The sequence below is a fragment of the Meleagris gallopavo genome, chromosome 1 (genome assembly GCF_905368555.1).
Source record: "Meleagris gallopavo chromosome 1, MGAL_WU_HG_1.1, whole genome shotgun sequence".
Lineage (NCBI taxonomy): Eukaryota > Metazoa > Chordata > Aves > Galliformes > Phasianidae > Meleagris > Meleagris gallopavo.
In genome coordinates, this window is record NC_139404.1 from 622,501 (window position 1) to 634,822 (window position 12,322).

Consider the following 12,322-nt stretch of genomic DNA (forward strand, 5'->3'; position numbering starts at 1 on the left):
ACATTTGGGCGCTCCCTTCCATGGCCCAGGCCAAGCTTGCTGAGCTGCTCCTCCTTGGTGCAGGGCGAAATGGTGCAGATGCTCTGTGCTGGCTATGCACAGCATGCCTCTGACTTGCTTTTCCTCTCTCCATCTTCCATTAGCAAACAGCCTCTCCAACCTTTCCTTGCTAAATAATCACAGGACGGGGCTTGGAAGGGACCCCCAGGGATCATTGCGTCCAACCCCCCTGCAGAACGGGCTGCCTGCAGCAGGCTGCACAGGTGGGCGTCCATGCGGCTCTGGAATATCTCCAGACAAGGAGAAGCCACAGCCTCGCTGGGCAGCCTGTTCCACAGCTCTGTCATCCTCACCGTGAAGAAGTTCCTTCTCACGCAGGTGCGGAACTGCCCGTGCTCCAGCTGACGGCCATTTCCCCTTGCTTGCGGCCGCGCAGGGCTCCTCTCCTGTTCCGGGACCGCTCTCCCGCACACCTGCGGCGCGGCGGAGCTGTCCTCAGCACTCGCTCCCGTTGTGCCGCGGCTTCCGCCTCGCTGCTGCCCGGACAGCAAGGGCTGCCGCCGAGGTGTCCCGCGCCTCCAACAGCCGGCTCCCAACGGCCGCTCCCGCGCGCGGCGGCTCAGCCAATCGCAGCCGGCGGAGCTGCCGCGGACCAACGAGACCCCGGAGGCGGGGCGGGGAGGTGCTGCCGCTGACCAATGAGAAGCAGGGGGCGGTGCTGCCGCTGACCAACGAGAGGCAGGGGGCGGGGCAGCGATGCCGGCGACCAACGAGAGGCAGGGGGCGGGGCGGCAACGCCGCTGACCAATGAGAAGCCGCGTCAGGAGAAATGCTGGTCTGGGTGAGCTCCTCCTGCCGCAGCGTGATGATGACAGGTCTGCAGATGCTCTGCACAGCCAGCTCGTGGGCTGGGAGCCAGGAATGGACACGGCACGAGCAGAGAGGTGTTAGGGAGCAGCCAAGGCATCAAAATGCAGCAAGAAGCACTGAAAGGCATCACAAAGCCACAGCCAGGAAACTTGGCATTATCGTGAGCAGCATCCAGGATGCTAGAGATTATTTGCTACCGTACCAAATGGTAGCTGCAGACATCCCAAAGCCAGGGAAAACGGGAACAAACCCAGAGCTCTGCTTCACGCACCCCACAGCCTCAGCGTTGCAAGCTGAGGTGCCTTGCTGTTTCTTGCATTCATCCCAATCCCTGTGAATGAAGACTCCACAGGCAGTCGAGGCGTTGAGTGAGCACGAGTGTGCTTTTATTATTATGTAAAAGACAGGAGGGCGTGAGAGGTCCGGGTAAAGATGGGAATCATCCTCCCCTGGATGGAAAGGTCACGGAGAGAGCGGCTCAGAGCTCTCAGTGCTGCTGCCCGGTGCCTGGGGCTGGAGGCCTGATTCTAAGTCCCCTTCCAACAGGCTCTGCTTCTCCTCGCTGATGCTGACCTGCTCCTGCATGGATGTGCTGCTGTCGGGGCACTCGGACTGTGCTTGGGCTGGGCTGCACTGCAGAGGTGCTGGCTCACAGTCCAGGCTGGTGACTGCGGTGGCTGGCAGGCTCAGGTCAGCATCTTCAGCAGAGCTGGGGGAAATGAGGGCTTGAACTTGGATGAGCGCCTTGTGTCCGTCACTGTTGTTATGCGGAAGGCTGTCATCTGAAGCGCAGCGATTCGTGCTTCCTAAGAGCTGTGCATTGATGGAAGCACACCGCCCATCATCGCTACTTGCTCTGACTCTTCTGGGTTGACAAGGGCTCGATTCACCTATAGAAGGATAAACAAGGGTTGGTGTCAAACTTTCACAAGCTGAATTATGAAAGTGGTTCTTGATCAGGGGTGAACTGAAGCTGTTAGGTATGGACTGGAATGCTAGAAGCAGATAAAAGCCCAATGTCAGCATGAATTCTATGTTGCTGAAAAGCAGGGTTTTGGAAGCTGGATTCGCACCCTTACCTGCCAGGACTACGACTTCTGTCTCCGAGGGCTCCCTGGCATTGTGCTGCAGTTGGCGTTTGGCCCCAGAGGATGGTTTTCCCAGCCCAAAGCAGGAACACCAACTTCCAGCTGGTGATTCCTTCATCTTGCTGCGTGGGCTTTGTCTGGAGAGAGAAAACACGGAATGGTGTGAGTCGTGCGCGTCAAGCAAGATGCAGAGCATGTGAGCAACGGCTCCACAGCTGTACAGGACAGCATCTCAGGGATGGCTTTGACTGAGCTGGCAGGCGTAACTGCTCGCTGAGGAACCGTGCAGCCATAAAAGAACTTGAAAAGCATCTCTGACTCTGACATTGACACCTCAGCAGCCCATCTCCCTGCCATGTTTAGTTTCCAGTGCCAGCAAGTCCGACCAACAGCTCTGCTTCGAGGAGAACCGAAATTGGTTTCAGGCACGTGGCCCTGAAATCTGGAAAACCCCACCATTAGCGTAACTTAGTTTCAGCAAGTTTTGGCACTAGAAAGAATGGAAATAAACCCACAGAAAGCCACCCAAGCCATGATGATAGGTGCTGGAAAAGGAAGTCCTCTTTACCTTTCCGATGGAAAGCCGATGACTTTGTGGAATTTCCCCGGTAAAGCTGCGGGGCCTTCTTCCACTTCTATGTCCCTGCTCTCTGTCACGATGGCAGAGCTGCTGTGGCCTCGCCTCTGGGCCTGTGCCTCCTCCAGGCTGAGCAGCTTTGTGGCAGCAGAAGACACCCACACAGACTTGGGTGCTGATAGAGAACTGCGCGCTGTAAGATAAAACCACAGGTAAGAGCGAGGATCAGAAAGCGGCAGCACGGCCATCACAGTTCTGGGGCAGGTGCTGTATTTTTCCCAGACTTGCTTATCCGAGCCACTGGAAGAAGAAGAGCTCAAAATAACCATGTGGTCAGAGGTGTGTTTATGGCAAAATGAAGAGCAGCTCACTGTATCGAAACAGGCAAACAAAATCCCTAGAAAATGGGGGCAGGGAACTGAGAGAGCTTCACTGCCGCACTTTCATCAAGCTTCACCTGCGTGCAAAACATCAGAACGACAGTGACGGTTTTCTTCTTGTCAAGTTTGGGTTTGCGCATTCTCAGCAACTGGATGCCATATTCTAACCTAAGCCCAGAAGTCTGCTGTCCCCTCGATAGTAGAAGCGTAGCTCAAAGGTGTTGGAGAAGGCCTGCATTTGATCAAGGTGTCTGATCAAGATCAAGCTCATGCAGGAAGACACTCACCTGCTCCATCTGCGATGGCGGATCCGGATTCGGAGCGGAAGAGGACGTCCGTGTGGTTGATGATGAACTCCACCACAGCCGACTGCGTCTGCAGTTCCATGCAGGCAGCTCTTCCGCTGGCGCAGGCAGACTCGTTCTGCTGTGATCTGTAGAAAAGGCAGGTTTTAGAAGTCATTTCTCCAAGATCGTTTCCCCCAAGTCTGCATTGTTGCAGCCCAAAGCTGTCAAATTGGGCTCTGGAGACTTGCGCAGTGGGCAATCGGTGATGCCACTGAAGAAGTTCTCCTGGCTGATCAAGGACACACCAGTCCCATCTAAACAAGAGAGCAGGAATGGTCATCTAGAAATTGTGCCCGTGGGGTTGGAGAACAGTCCAGGCTCCTGCTCTGCTGTCAGCCACTTACTACGGGTTTTACAGGAGAAGAGCACATTTGATGGAGAAAAAGGGAGGACTGCTTTATTTTACTGGAGAACAGATCTAAGCGTTGTGTTGAAACGGAAAAAGAAGTTTACCTTAGGAGGTTTGGAGCCCACACAATCGCTAAGTTCTTAGCGTGCATGTTTGTGACGGAGGAGCTCTCAGCTAGACGAGCCAAATGTCTCATCAAGTACTCCAGTGTCCTGGAAAACAAGAGAGGCAAGTGTTCAGCACCAACCAGCATGCCGTGCTGCAATTCACAAAGCAAACCTCAATTCATGCTGGTTGTTGTTACTGCTACTGTCACTGAAGACGAAGTAGATGCAACTTGACTCAGTGCCACGCTGCAGCACCAAGCCCCAGCACAGCACAGCCGCAGCCATCAGCTGCACCAAGCGTGCCGCCGTGCCCAGGAACTGACCCAATAAATTCACCCCGTGGAGCCTTCAACCGCTTCAGCACACACAGGCATCGTGTTGCTAGCGGGAGACAAAGCCTGGAATGGCACCGTTGCCCTCTGAAGTGCAGCAGGGCTGAGCTCAGCAGGCTGAGGGCAGCACTGACCTGTAGTGAGGAGCGGGCAGCTGCTGGATGACGTCCTGCATTCTGACCAGCCGCTCCTCATCTGTAGCGGCACAAACAGCACCCTGGAATAGTGCAGAAAGGGAGTGAGACACAAATCAGGCTAGAAACCTGCCGCAGGGTCAGGAACCATGGCGACAGTGTACTGTTGGGCAGCACCGAGGCACATTTGATGCCTTCCAAGAGGCCTGTGGGGAATTGCGGCACGCAGCTGGTTTACAGCCTGGTTGGGCAGCTCAGCTCCTCGCAGTGGGCATTCATCTCCGAGTACACTTTGCTATTGATCCCATTCCCGTTCTATAAACAGTTGGGGAATAGCAAAAAAAAAAAAAAAAAACACCGCAGGAATTCTCACAAGCATAGTGAATGTGGAAATAACCACCTCCTGGGGCCACCAGAAATGGCATCAGTACGATGCAGGATGTGGCAAAGACATGCGAGTAAACCTGATGGGGCTAACAGAAAAAGGGCCTCAGAGCTGGGCACTGCTGCAGCCATGTCCCAAGAGGCCCAGGGAAGAGGTAAAGGAAAGACGTTGCCTTGTGCTTACCGAGAACTTGTCGTAGAGCTGGTGGGTGAGCAGAGGGTTCGGGAGCTCCCTGAAGTACATTTTGCAGAGGGAGCTCACGCTGTGAGTGTCGCGGACAGTCAGCTCAGGAACCTGCTCACACTCAAATTCATGGCTGGAGAGAAGGACACCAAAATGGTTGAGGAAGAGGAAAGCAAGTAAAAAGCCACACCACGTGCAATCAAGAATTAGAAGGGCTTCCTGATTTACAGGAGAAAACAAACACTCGGTCAGCAGCAGCACGTGAGCCATGCTGGATGGGATGTTTCCAAAAGGGGACCTTTTCTTTTTGCTAAGGCATTTCCTGCAGGCCTCTGAACGCCCGCAACAGGGCACGTGCCCCTGCTGACAGCTGCGTCAGTCGCAGCGCTCTTACCGGAGTCTCTGGACGTTGGACGCAACACCGGACAGGCGGTATATCCCCTGCACCACGCCGTGCTGCTCAACGAACTCAGCGCAGCTCTGGAGGACCTGGGGGACTAAAGAACACGTGCCAGCGCTTAGTTGAGCTCCTGAGTCAAGTCCTGGTTCAGGCTGTGCTCCCGTCACGTCCCATCCACTAAGCCCAGCCAGCCTTGGTTGAAGCAAATACAAATGTGCTTGTCCCTTAGGAGCATTAGCCTCACTTTATCCTTCAGCCATCAACTCCCATTACTCGTTTCTCCACTGGTATCAACCTGCCCCTTGCTACGTATGATCTCCCTTTCATCTTTAGACTCCCAGCAGAGGAAGATCTCCCTTACCATCACGACCAGAGTGGAGAAGATGCTCTCCCAGGTCACAGCCAAACACCCTTTCCTTCTCCGTCTCCCGCTCCTTTGGTTTCTTTGGGCGGGCCTTCACCAAGGAACGAAGGAAGGTGACGAGCTTGCCGCGTTTCTTTGGCACTGCGCAACAAAAAGAAGAAACCAGGTCATTCCAGTCATTCCAGGTTTGGCTCAGTTGGACAAGGCTGAGCACAACACATTCTACAGAGCACATCAAAACGGGAAGAACATTACCAACAAGTACATACAAAATGGATTTTCCCCATCCCTGGAGGAGTCCAAGGCCAGGTTGGATGGGGCCCTGGTCCCCGTGGTATGCATGAAGGATCATCAGCACAGAGGATAACATGGGATGGATAAGGGAGCTATTAAACACGGAACACACCCCAAAAAAGACTCCACTCTGCTTCCCTGCACCATCAAATGTAACATCCGTACCTGGCTTTGGCACTGAATTGATGAGAGACTCCGGCAGTTTTTCATTAATCAGCTCCACACACTCCCCAGGGAAAAATCCAACCTGGAACAAGAACAAAAAGAGAGGTGCAATACTGAATGCAGCATTTCTCAGGCCTGAACAGGGAAACCAAAACCACGTAACGTTTTCCTTGGAACGTGCTTGCCGGACGCTCCGTAAGGCTATCCAGCACAAAATGGCCTGCTTAAAAGTAATCATTATTCAACATTTGCAGCCTAAAGATCCAGAAAACTGTGTACGGAGCAGGGACAGGACAAGTATGCTACGTACCCCTAAATCCCAAGCGTACCTGGACAGAAAGACTTCATCTAGAAGTTATATATGATGATAGATTGATGCAGCTATCTCTGAGTTAGCACAGCCTATGAAATTTCTGCTTGCTGACTGAGATGCAGCTGTGATCCCCGGCTCTAAGCTACCCAGCGTTCTGCAGCCAGCAGCAGCAACAAGCACGCGGAGGGTCTGTTACCCTACCTCGGCTGACAGGCAGTGACTTCCTAAAAGACACTAGCTTCGTGTTCCGCATGCGTGCAAACACGATTCTCTGAGACACTGGAACACGTGTCTTAGCAGCTGTATTTCCAAAGGTGCGGTTCAGTGGCCGCGACCTGATGCATGTTGTGAAGGCTCTTGCTTCTAAGTTAATGGAGGAGGCAGTTCCCTACAAAGACCAACTTTCAGCGCTGGCCCAAGCCCACAGCAAAAGGGAAAGTCCTCTGACACCGACACAGGGAAACGGTTCCCGTGCAGAAGCCGTCCTGCGCAGGCAGAGCAGCTCTAAGCTGAGATTCCTGCCTTTACTGAAGTTGCGCTCTCAAGTCTGAAGCTTGTGCCTACCTGAAAGCCATGCTTGCCTCTCCACCAGGGGCTCAGCTCCTTTGCTGGCATAGCAATAACGCACACGATGTCTCCCACCTGCAAGAGATTGCAACGTCAATCCCAGCTTCAGCACGGCTGGGAGGAAAGCACAGCTCAAATGACTGCATTCTTCTGCATTGCCAAATACTGTCGAGCTGGAGAGCAATTGCACCAGTGCAGCTCTTAAGGCATTTGCCGTTGTACAACTGAATTTGGAGGTAGAAGAGTCACTGTGTTACACAGCAGCAGGCTCTCTGCCAAAGGGGATGGAAGAGCTCCAATTATCTACAGACATAAGTCAGCAGAACAGATCCTGAACAGATCTACACACTCCATACACTGGTCTGCTGTTGCGCAAAGACCAGGCTACCACACTGGGCAGTATCTGTTTGATCAGAAGATTCAAATGCCAAATAAAGCCATATTTTAGAGCTGGCTGAACTCCTCCCTGCATCCAACCCAGTGCAAGTCTGATCTGGAACTGAATCTTCTGGGCTTCACCTCACCAAACATTCTGAAGGTGTCTGAGAATATTCCTGATGTGTTCACACCTGATGCTCTTCTCACATGACAACAAGGAACGCCTTGAACTGCTTACCTCAAAGGAGAGTTCATCCGGTGCCTGGGCAACGTATCTCTTAATAACGTGAGCAGCAGCAATAGCTGGAGTATTAAGAGATGTCTCCTGATGGACCAGCAGGGCTTCCCCTTGGTCTCAGTCTGAAACAGAGAGCACAGGCCACGGTGAGGAGCTGAGGACAAACGAGGAGGATGTCAGGCTGAGGAGCACATCAGCAGAGAAAGCTGCAGGAAATGCACTCGGTCCTGATCATGGGCACATAAAAAGGAGCGGCAAGTCTAAGAACAGCTGTTTCTCTGCCTGGGGTGCAGCAGGCGCTCGCCAGGCAATGCCAAGACGCATCTCTCTCTACCCAGACTAATCAGCAATGGCACTGACTTGGCAGACAGGTGGCCTTGCCCATTTTGCCCCATCCTTTCCTGCGCTCTTTGTCCAGGAAGGTCGATTGTTTAAGATGCCAAGAGACCGTTCAGAGGGAAACCAAAGCTACGGCTGCAGTTCACAAGGTGCAAACAGTGCCACTGCAAGCACAAAGCAAGCTCTCTTGAGCAGTTCAACCAACAGTGAGGCCAAACACTGGGGAGCAGACAATGTTTGTTGTTTCTGCAGCTATTTCAAGGGAAAAATCAGCAGAGGACAAACACCACAACCGAGACGGCTCCGGCAGTTTTATAAACTTGCCACACTTGCACTATTGTCTTGCCAAAGAGGAACAAAATAATCTGCTCACTTCCTGTAACCTATTGCCTGGAGACCTCAGCCGTGGACTGGACACAGGAGCTGGTCCACTGACCCAATCCTTGGCTCACTAGCAGTGCCACCTTCCTTTAACTTGGTGAAGACGAGAACACCACTTTGTCTTTGGGTGACAAAATCCAGGCAGATGGGGAAACAATGCTCCTGCATGTTTGTGACGCCAGATCGGATTCTGTCGCTACTATGACTTTCACGGCCATCTCGATGCCCGTACCAAGAAAAGAAAGCTTTTAGGGCAGCTTTTCAGTGACACCAATAGAGTCGCAAGGATTCTCCCTCTCTTGAAAAGCAGGAGAGCTCATCTGCAGCTCACTCTGCTGGATCAAGTCAGGGAACAAAGACCAATCAGAGCTTCATACTCTACCTCCATCCGTGCCGGGTCAGGCCCACGGCTGATCTCACTGCACGCGATGCCCATCACAGCAGGCACAACCAGCTGGAACTGAAAAGAAACGCACTTATATTTTCTCTGTTCACACTCCACAGCACTGAGAGACTTCTTCAGAACTACCCTTGGCTACCCTCTGGCATAGGCAGGTGTTCTAGAAGCAACCAGTTTGTTCAGTCAGTTCAAATGTGACAGCCTATTAGGCAGCATTTTACCAAGTGCTGTCCCTCTGCTAGCAGATGGGGACTCTGGCACAAAGCAGCATTGCTGGAGGTGGATCTGCTCCCCAGTGGTTTCCCTAAGGCTGGCTGGTCACAGCACCACAGACAGCATCCTTCCGAGGGCTGAGCTGGAGGGCAAGTGCAAAAAACCCACACGGGACCGGTGTCCCATCAAAGCTGGATGAGGCTGTGTTACTAAACACGGTGCGACAATGGCTGCTAAAGCATGTGGGGGACAAAGCGTGGCACGTACCTGGCAAGAGATCAGAACGAGGTAGACAAGTTCCTTGAACCCGCAGCCGTTCCTTGTCACTTTGCTCTGATCTTCCACGAGCGAAAGCTGCACCAAGGGAGCAGGCAGAGGAGAGAGAAGGAACAGGTCAGGGAGCTTGCACAATTTAGCAAAGACAAGAGAAGAACCACGGGACAAATGCCACCTTTATGGATCGCTTGGCAATGCGTGTACTGGGCGAAAATTACATCCGATGGACAAGAGTAAGCAATACGACACTATGAGCTCCGCCAGCCAGCAGTTCTCAACACCTCACTGCCCACCCGTCTCTCCCACGCTGTCTCAAGCTTACCTACAAGATGCTGCGCAAGAGGATGTGAAAACAAAGGTACTCAGTCGATGCACAAGTGCAACAAGCGAGCTACTCAGGCAGAGCTCAAGCGCTCCAATGAAGGGACGCAGCACGCACTGCTCCTCCCCTCATTCGAGCCGCTTATGACATCATAAGGGCCACCAGGCTGCTCCACCATGACGGACAGGGTGGGGAGGCAAGACCAACTCACAAGACCAGAAGATTCCATCGCGGCACCCCAACATTCTAGAACCAGTGGGCGGTCGGAATTCTACCTCAGCCGAATCCTGGAGAAGCTGGCACGGGGTTGTCGTGACCAAAGCGCTTGCTCTTGTGGAGCCTCGTACAACTGGCCTCGGCCATCCCTCTGGAGGGCCTTCCTCCCCTCAGGCAGCTGGATATATAGACACATTCATAACTACTATCTTCTTCTCTACCTTAGTCTTGAGGCACACAGTTCAGCTGTTTCATTGCCATAAAACAACCCCATTGACGTCACGCTGCTGACACAACGTCCTTGCAAACGCAGCAGCACCTCCTGGCACCGATAGCTCCGGGTGCAACAAGCACAGGGCACTGGGTTGCTTTGGATGCAGTTTGAGCACGGATCTGAGGGCTTGCTGGAAAGCGCCTTGCAAAGCCCATCGTGTCCTGCACCAGGCAGAGCGCTGCACATCTCTCATCTCTCCAGGCTTCGGGGCTTTGAAGCTGCGCAGTGTTTCTTGGGAGTTGGTCCCCCAGAACTCCAGAGCACATTGAGCTGTTCCCTGGCAATTCACAGCTTGCAGAGTGTCAAACACAACAAAGAAAGAAGGAACGAAAGAGGCAAAGGCCATGGCTGTGTACAGAAGCGCTCAGGAAGGCTTCAGCAGGAGAAAGAAACCTGCTGCAACAAGTCAACTAAGCAAAGGGTTTACACCTCACAGGGACAGAATTTCCCACCCCAGAAGCACTGCCAGCAAACAGCACAGTATTTGGAAAGCAGCGCGTCCCAATCTGCCTCCTTGCCCTGCTCTAGCCGCTCAGCCAAACACAGAAATAAAACACACAAACTCTCTGTTTCTTTGCTCGTGGCAGCCACAAAGCTCACGTTTTAGTGACACACAGAAGTGCATCTCCAGCTATTGTGTGTCTTGCTAACCGCAAGCTCAGCTGTGAGCTGTCACTCAGCCTGACATCACAAGCAGAAAATAAACGTACATAAACAGATGCCCTTATCCACACGTGCCAATCTGGGTGTGAGGAATAAAGGGGTCATTTGTCCATGGGCAAAGCAGGGAGCACATTGGCAACAAACAGGAAGGAGTTCATCTCTTCTACACAAAAGACAGGGCGAGCTGAACCAGCACCACGGGAGGAGTTATTACATAGCTTCAGAGTTTACAGAGATCTGAGAGTGCCAATGGATTGTGCCAGGGTAACTCTCACCATTCCTTTGCAGGGGTCTTACGGATGCTTCGGATGCTGATTCCACTGCCTTTGTCATTTGTAGGAAGTCCAGGTGACAAATGCTCATTTTGTCTGGGTAACGCTTCTATGGTTCTGTGGTTATGACTGGGAAAAAAAAGAAAAGAAAAGAAAAGAAAAGCACGCCACCCTGTAAAATTTACCACTCTGCTGTTCTTGTCAGCATGACATCTCAGATGAGCACTACATGTCCTGCACTTGATGGAAAATTCATCCAAGCCTATATTCCACACAGCTTCTTTGTGCAGATAAAGGAGCAGGTTGCGTATGTATTCTCTTCAATTTTCTTCAGTAATAAATATTAATTTGTAATCCAAAGATAACTTTTCAAGAAGTAGAAAGAAAGGTCAGTGGAAAGGAAATACACAAGGAACTATTTTCATCTAAAAAATCCTTGCTAAACCTCTCCCCATCAAAAAGGAAGCATTCTGGGCATTGTTAAGAGCAGTTCGGAGACCATCTTGCAGCACAAAATGCGGCACAGCCCTTTTCTTTTAACAAGCCCCTCATTTCTCTAATTAGTGTCAGATTCCCTCAAGTTAAAATACGTGGATCAGAACAGCCGTTCAGTCCTGCTGAGGTAGGAACCCACGGCTGAAATGTCCCCCCATCCCGTTCCACGCTGTTTCCAGCATCGGTGGGGAAAGGAAGAGCAACTGACATCACCTACCCAGGCTTCTGCAAAGCCTTCGATACGGTCTCACACCACAGGGAGAAGCATGGCAGAAAGCTCTCGTGCCACAAAGCTCGGGGCTGGAGAAATCAAGGTTGCCTCCAAGATGCTGTTTTAAAACAACATGAGATACTGCTGTATAATCAATAGATATACAGATGCTGTAATTAGAAATATACAGGGAATTTAGGCTAAACGAATTAGCACACCAAAGACGACTGGATGGAAAGCTTCCCCTTGTCCTGGGCTCACTGAGAAAACTCCAAGAGGAGCAATCTCCAGAAGAGATCTTTCCCCACTGGTAGTCAGCTCTTAAATGGGGTCTAGGCAAGGTGGAGCCAGGCTCCACCCCTTCAAGTAGCACAGGTGAATTACCTGACTGGGCTGACTCATTGCTCACCTCAGGTGGTCAATCAGAGGTTCAGGCCATGATTCTGCAGTTCCCGTACAACTGCACATAAGACATGAAAGACAAGGTTAAATGCAAGGTTAAACAACATCAGCGCTTCCTGTAGAGCATATCACACAGCTGTAGGCACACCACAGAAGACTCACACTCCACCTGAGAGTTAACTATTCAGGAAGGAAAACCTTACCATGTGAACACAGTGACAAACTCTCTTCTTCTTGGCCTTCGTTCACAGTGTGGATTTCCTCCAAGAGTGTTGCTGTCTTCAGCTCTTGGCCTCTTCCACTGTTGGACACTGTGTCCACAACTCTTTCTGCTTTGGGCAAAGCCTGCTAGGTTATCTCCAAAACACTGTCACAGGCCACAAAATA

At 52.0% G+C, this 12,322-nt stretch overlaps 2 protein-coding genes across 8 annotated transcripts in view; both read right to left on the reverse strand.

The window, feature by feature from the left end:
- LOC109364968 (rho GTPase-activating protein 32-like) overlaps nt 1-11,029 on the reverse strand; it is a 30,792-nt gene extending 19,763 nt beyond the window's left edge. For 4 of the 7 annotated variants that reach the window (XM_085237426.1, XM_085237509.1, XM_085237301.1 and 1 more), the window contains exons 1-2: nt 354-749; nt 1-169 (exon numbers count right to left, since the gene is read on the reverse strand). The exon at nt 1-169 is cut by the window's left edge and continues 32 nt beyond it. The gene's annotated coding sequence lies outside the window, so the exon portion shown is untranslated. Of the gene's footprint in view, nt 750-11,012 lie in introns of those variants that run through there. The other 3 variants (XM_085237631.1, XM_085237568.1, XM_085237228.1) reach the window with 3 other exon arrangements.
- LOC146545167 (rho GTPase-activating protein 32-like) lies at nt 1,235-7,577 on the reverse strand. Its single transcript, XM_085237805.1, has 12 exons — nt 7,472-7,577; nt 6,853-6,930; nt 5,976-6,057; nt 5,514-5,657; nt 5,147-5,249; nt 4,753-4,885; nt 4,185-4,267; nt 3,716-3,823; nt 3,203-3,348; nt 2,527-2,728; nt 1,950-2,095; nt 1,235-1,760 (listed from the first exon to the last, which is right to left on the reverse strand). The coding sequence occupies exons 2-12, from the start codon at nt 6,901-6,903 to the stop codon at nt 1,333-1,335; spliced, it is 1,626 nt and encodes a 541-aa protein (XP_085093931.1). The 5' UTR covers nt 6,904-6,930; nt 7,472-7,577; the 3' UTR covers nt 1,235-1,332.
- Nucleotides 11,030-12,322: the final 1,293 nt, after the last annotated feature.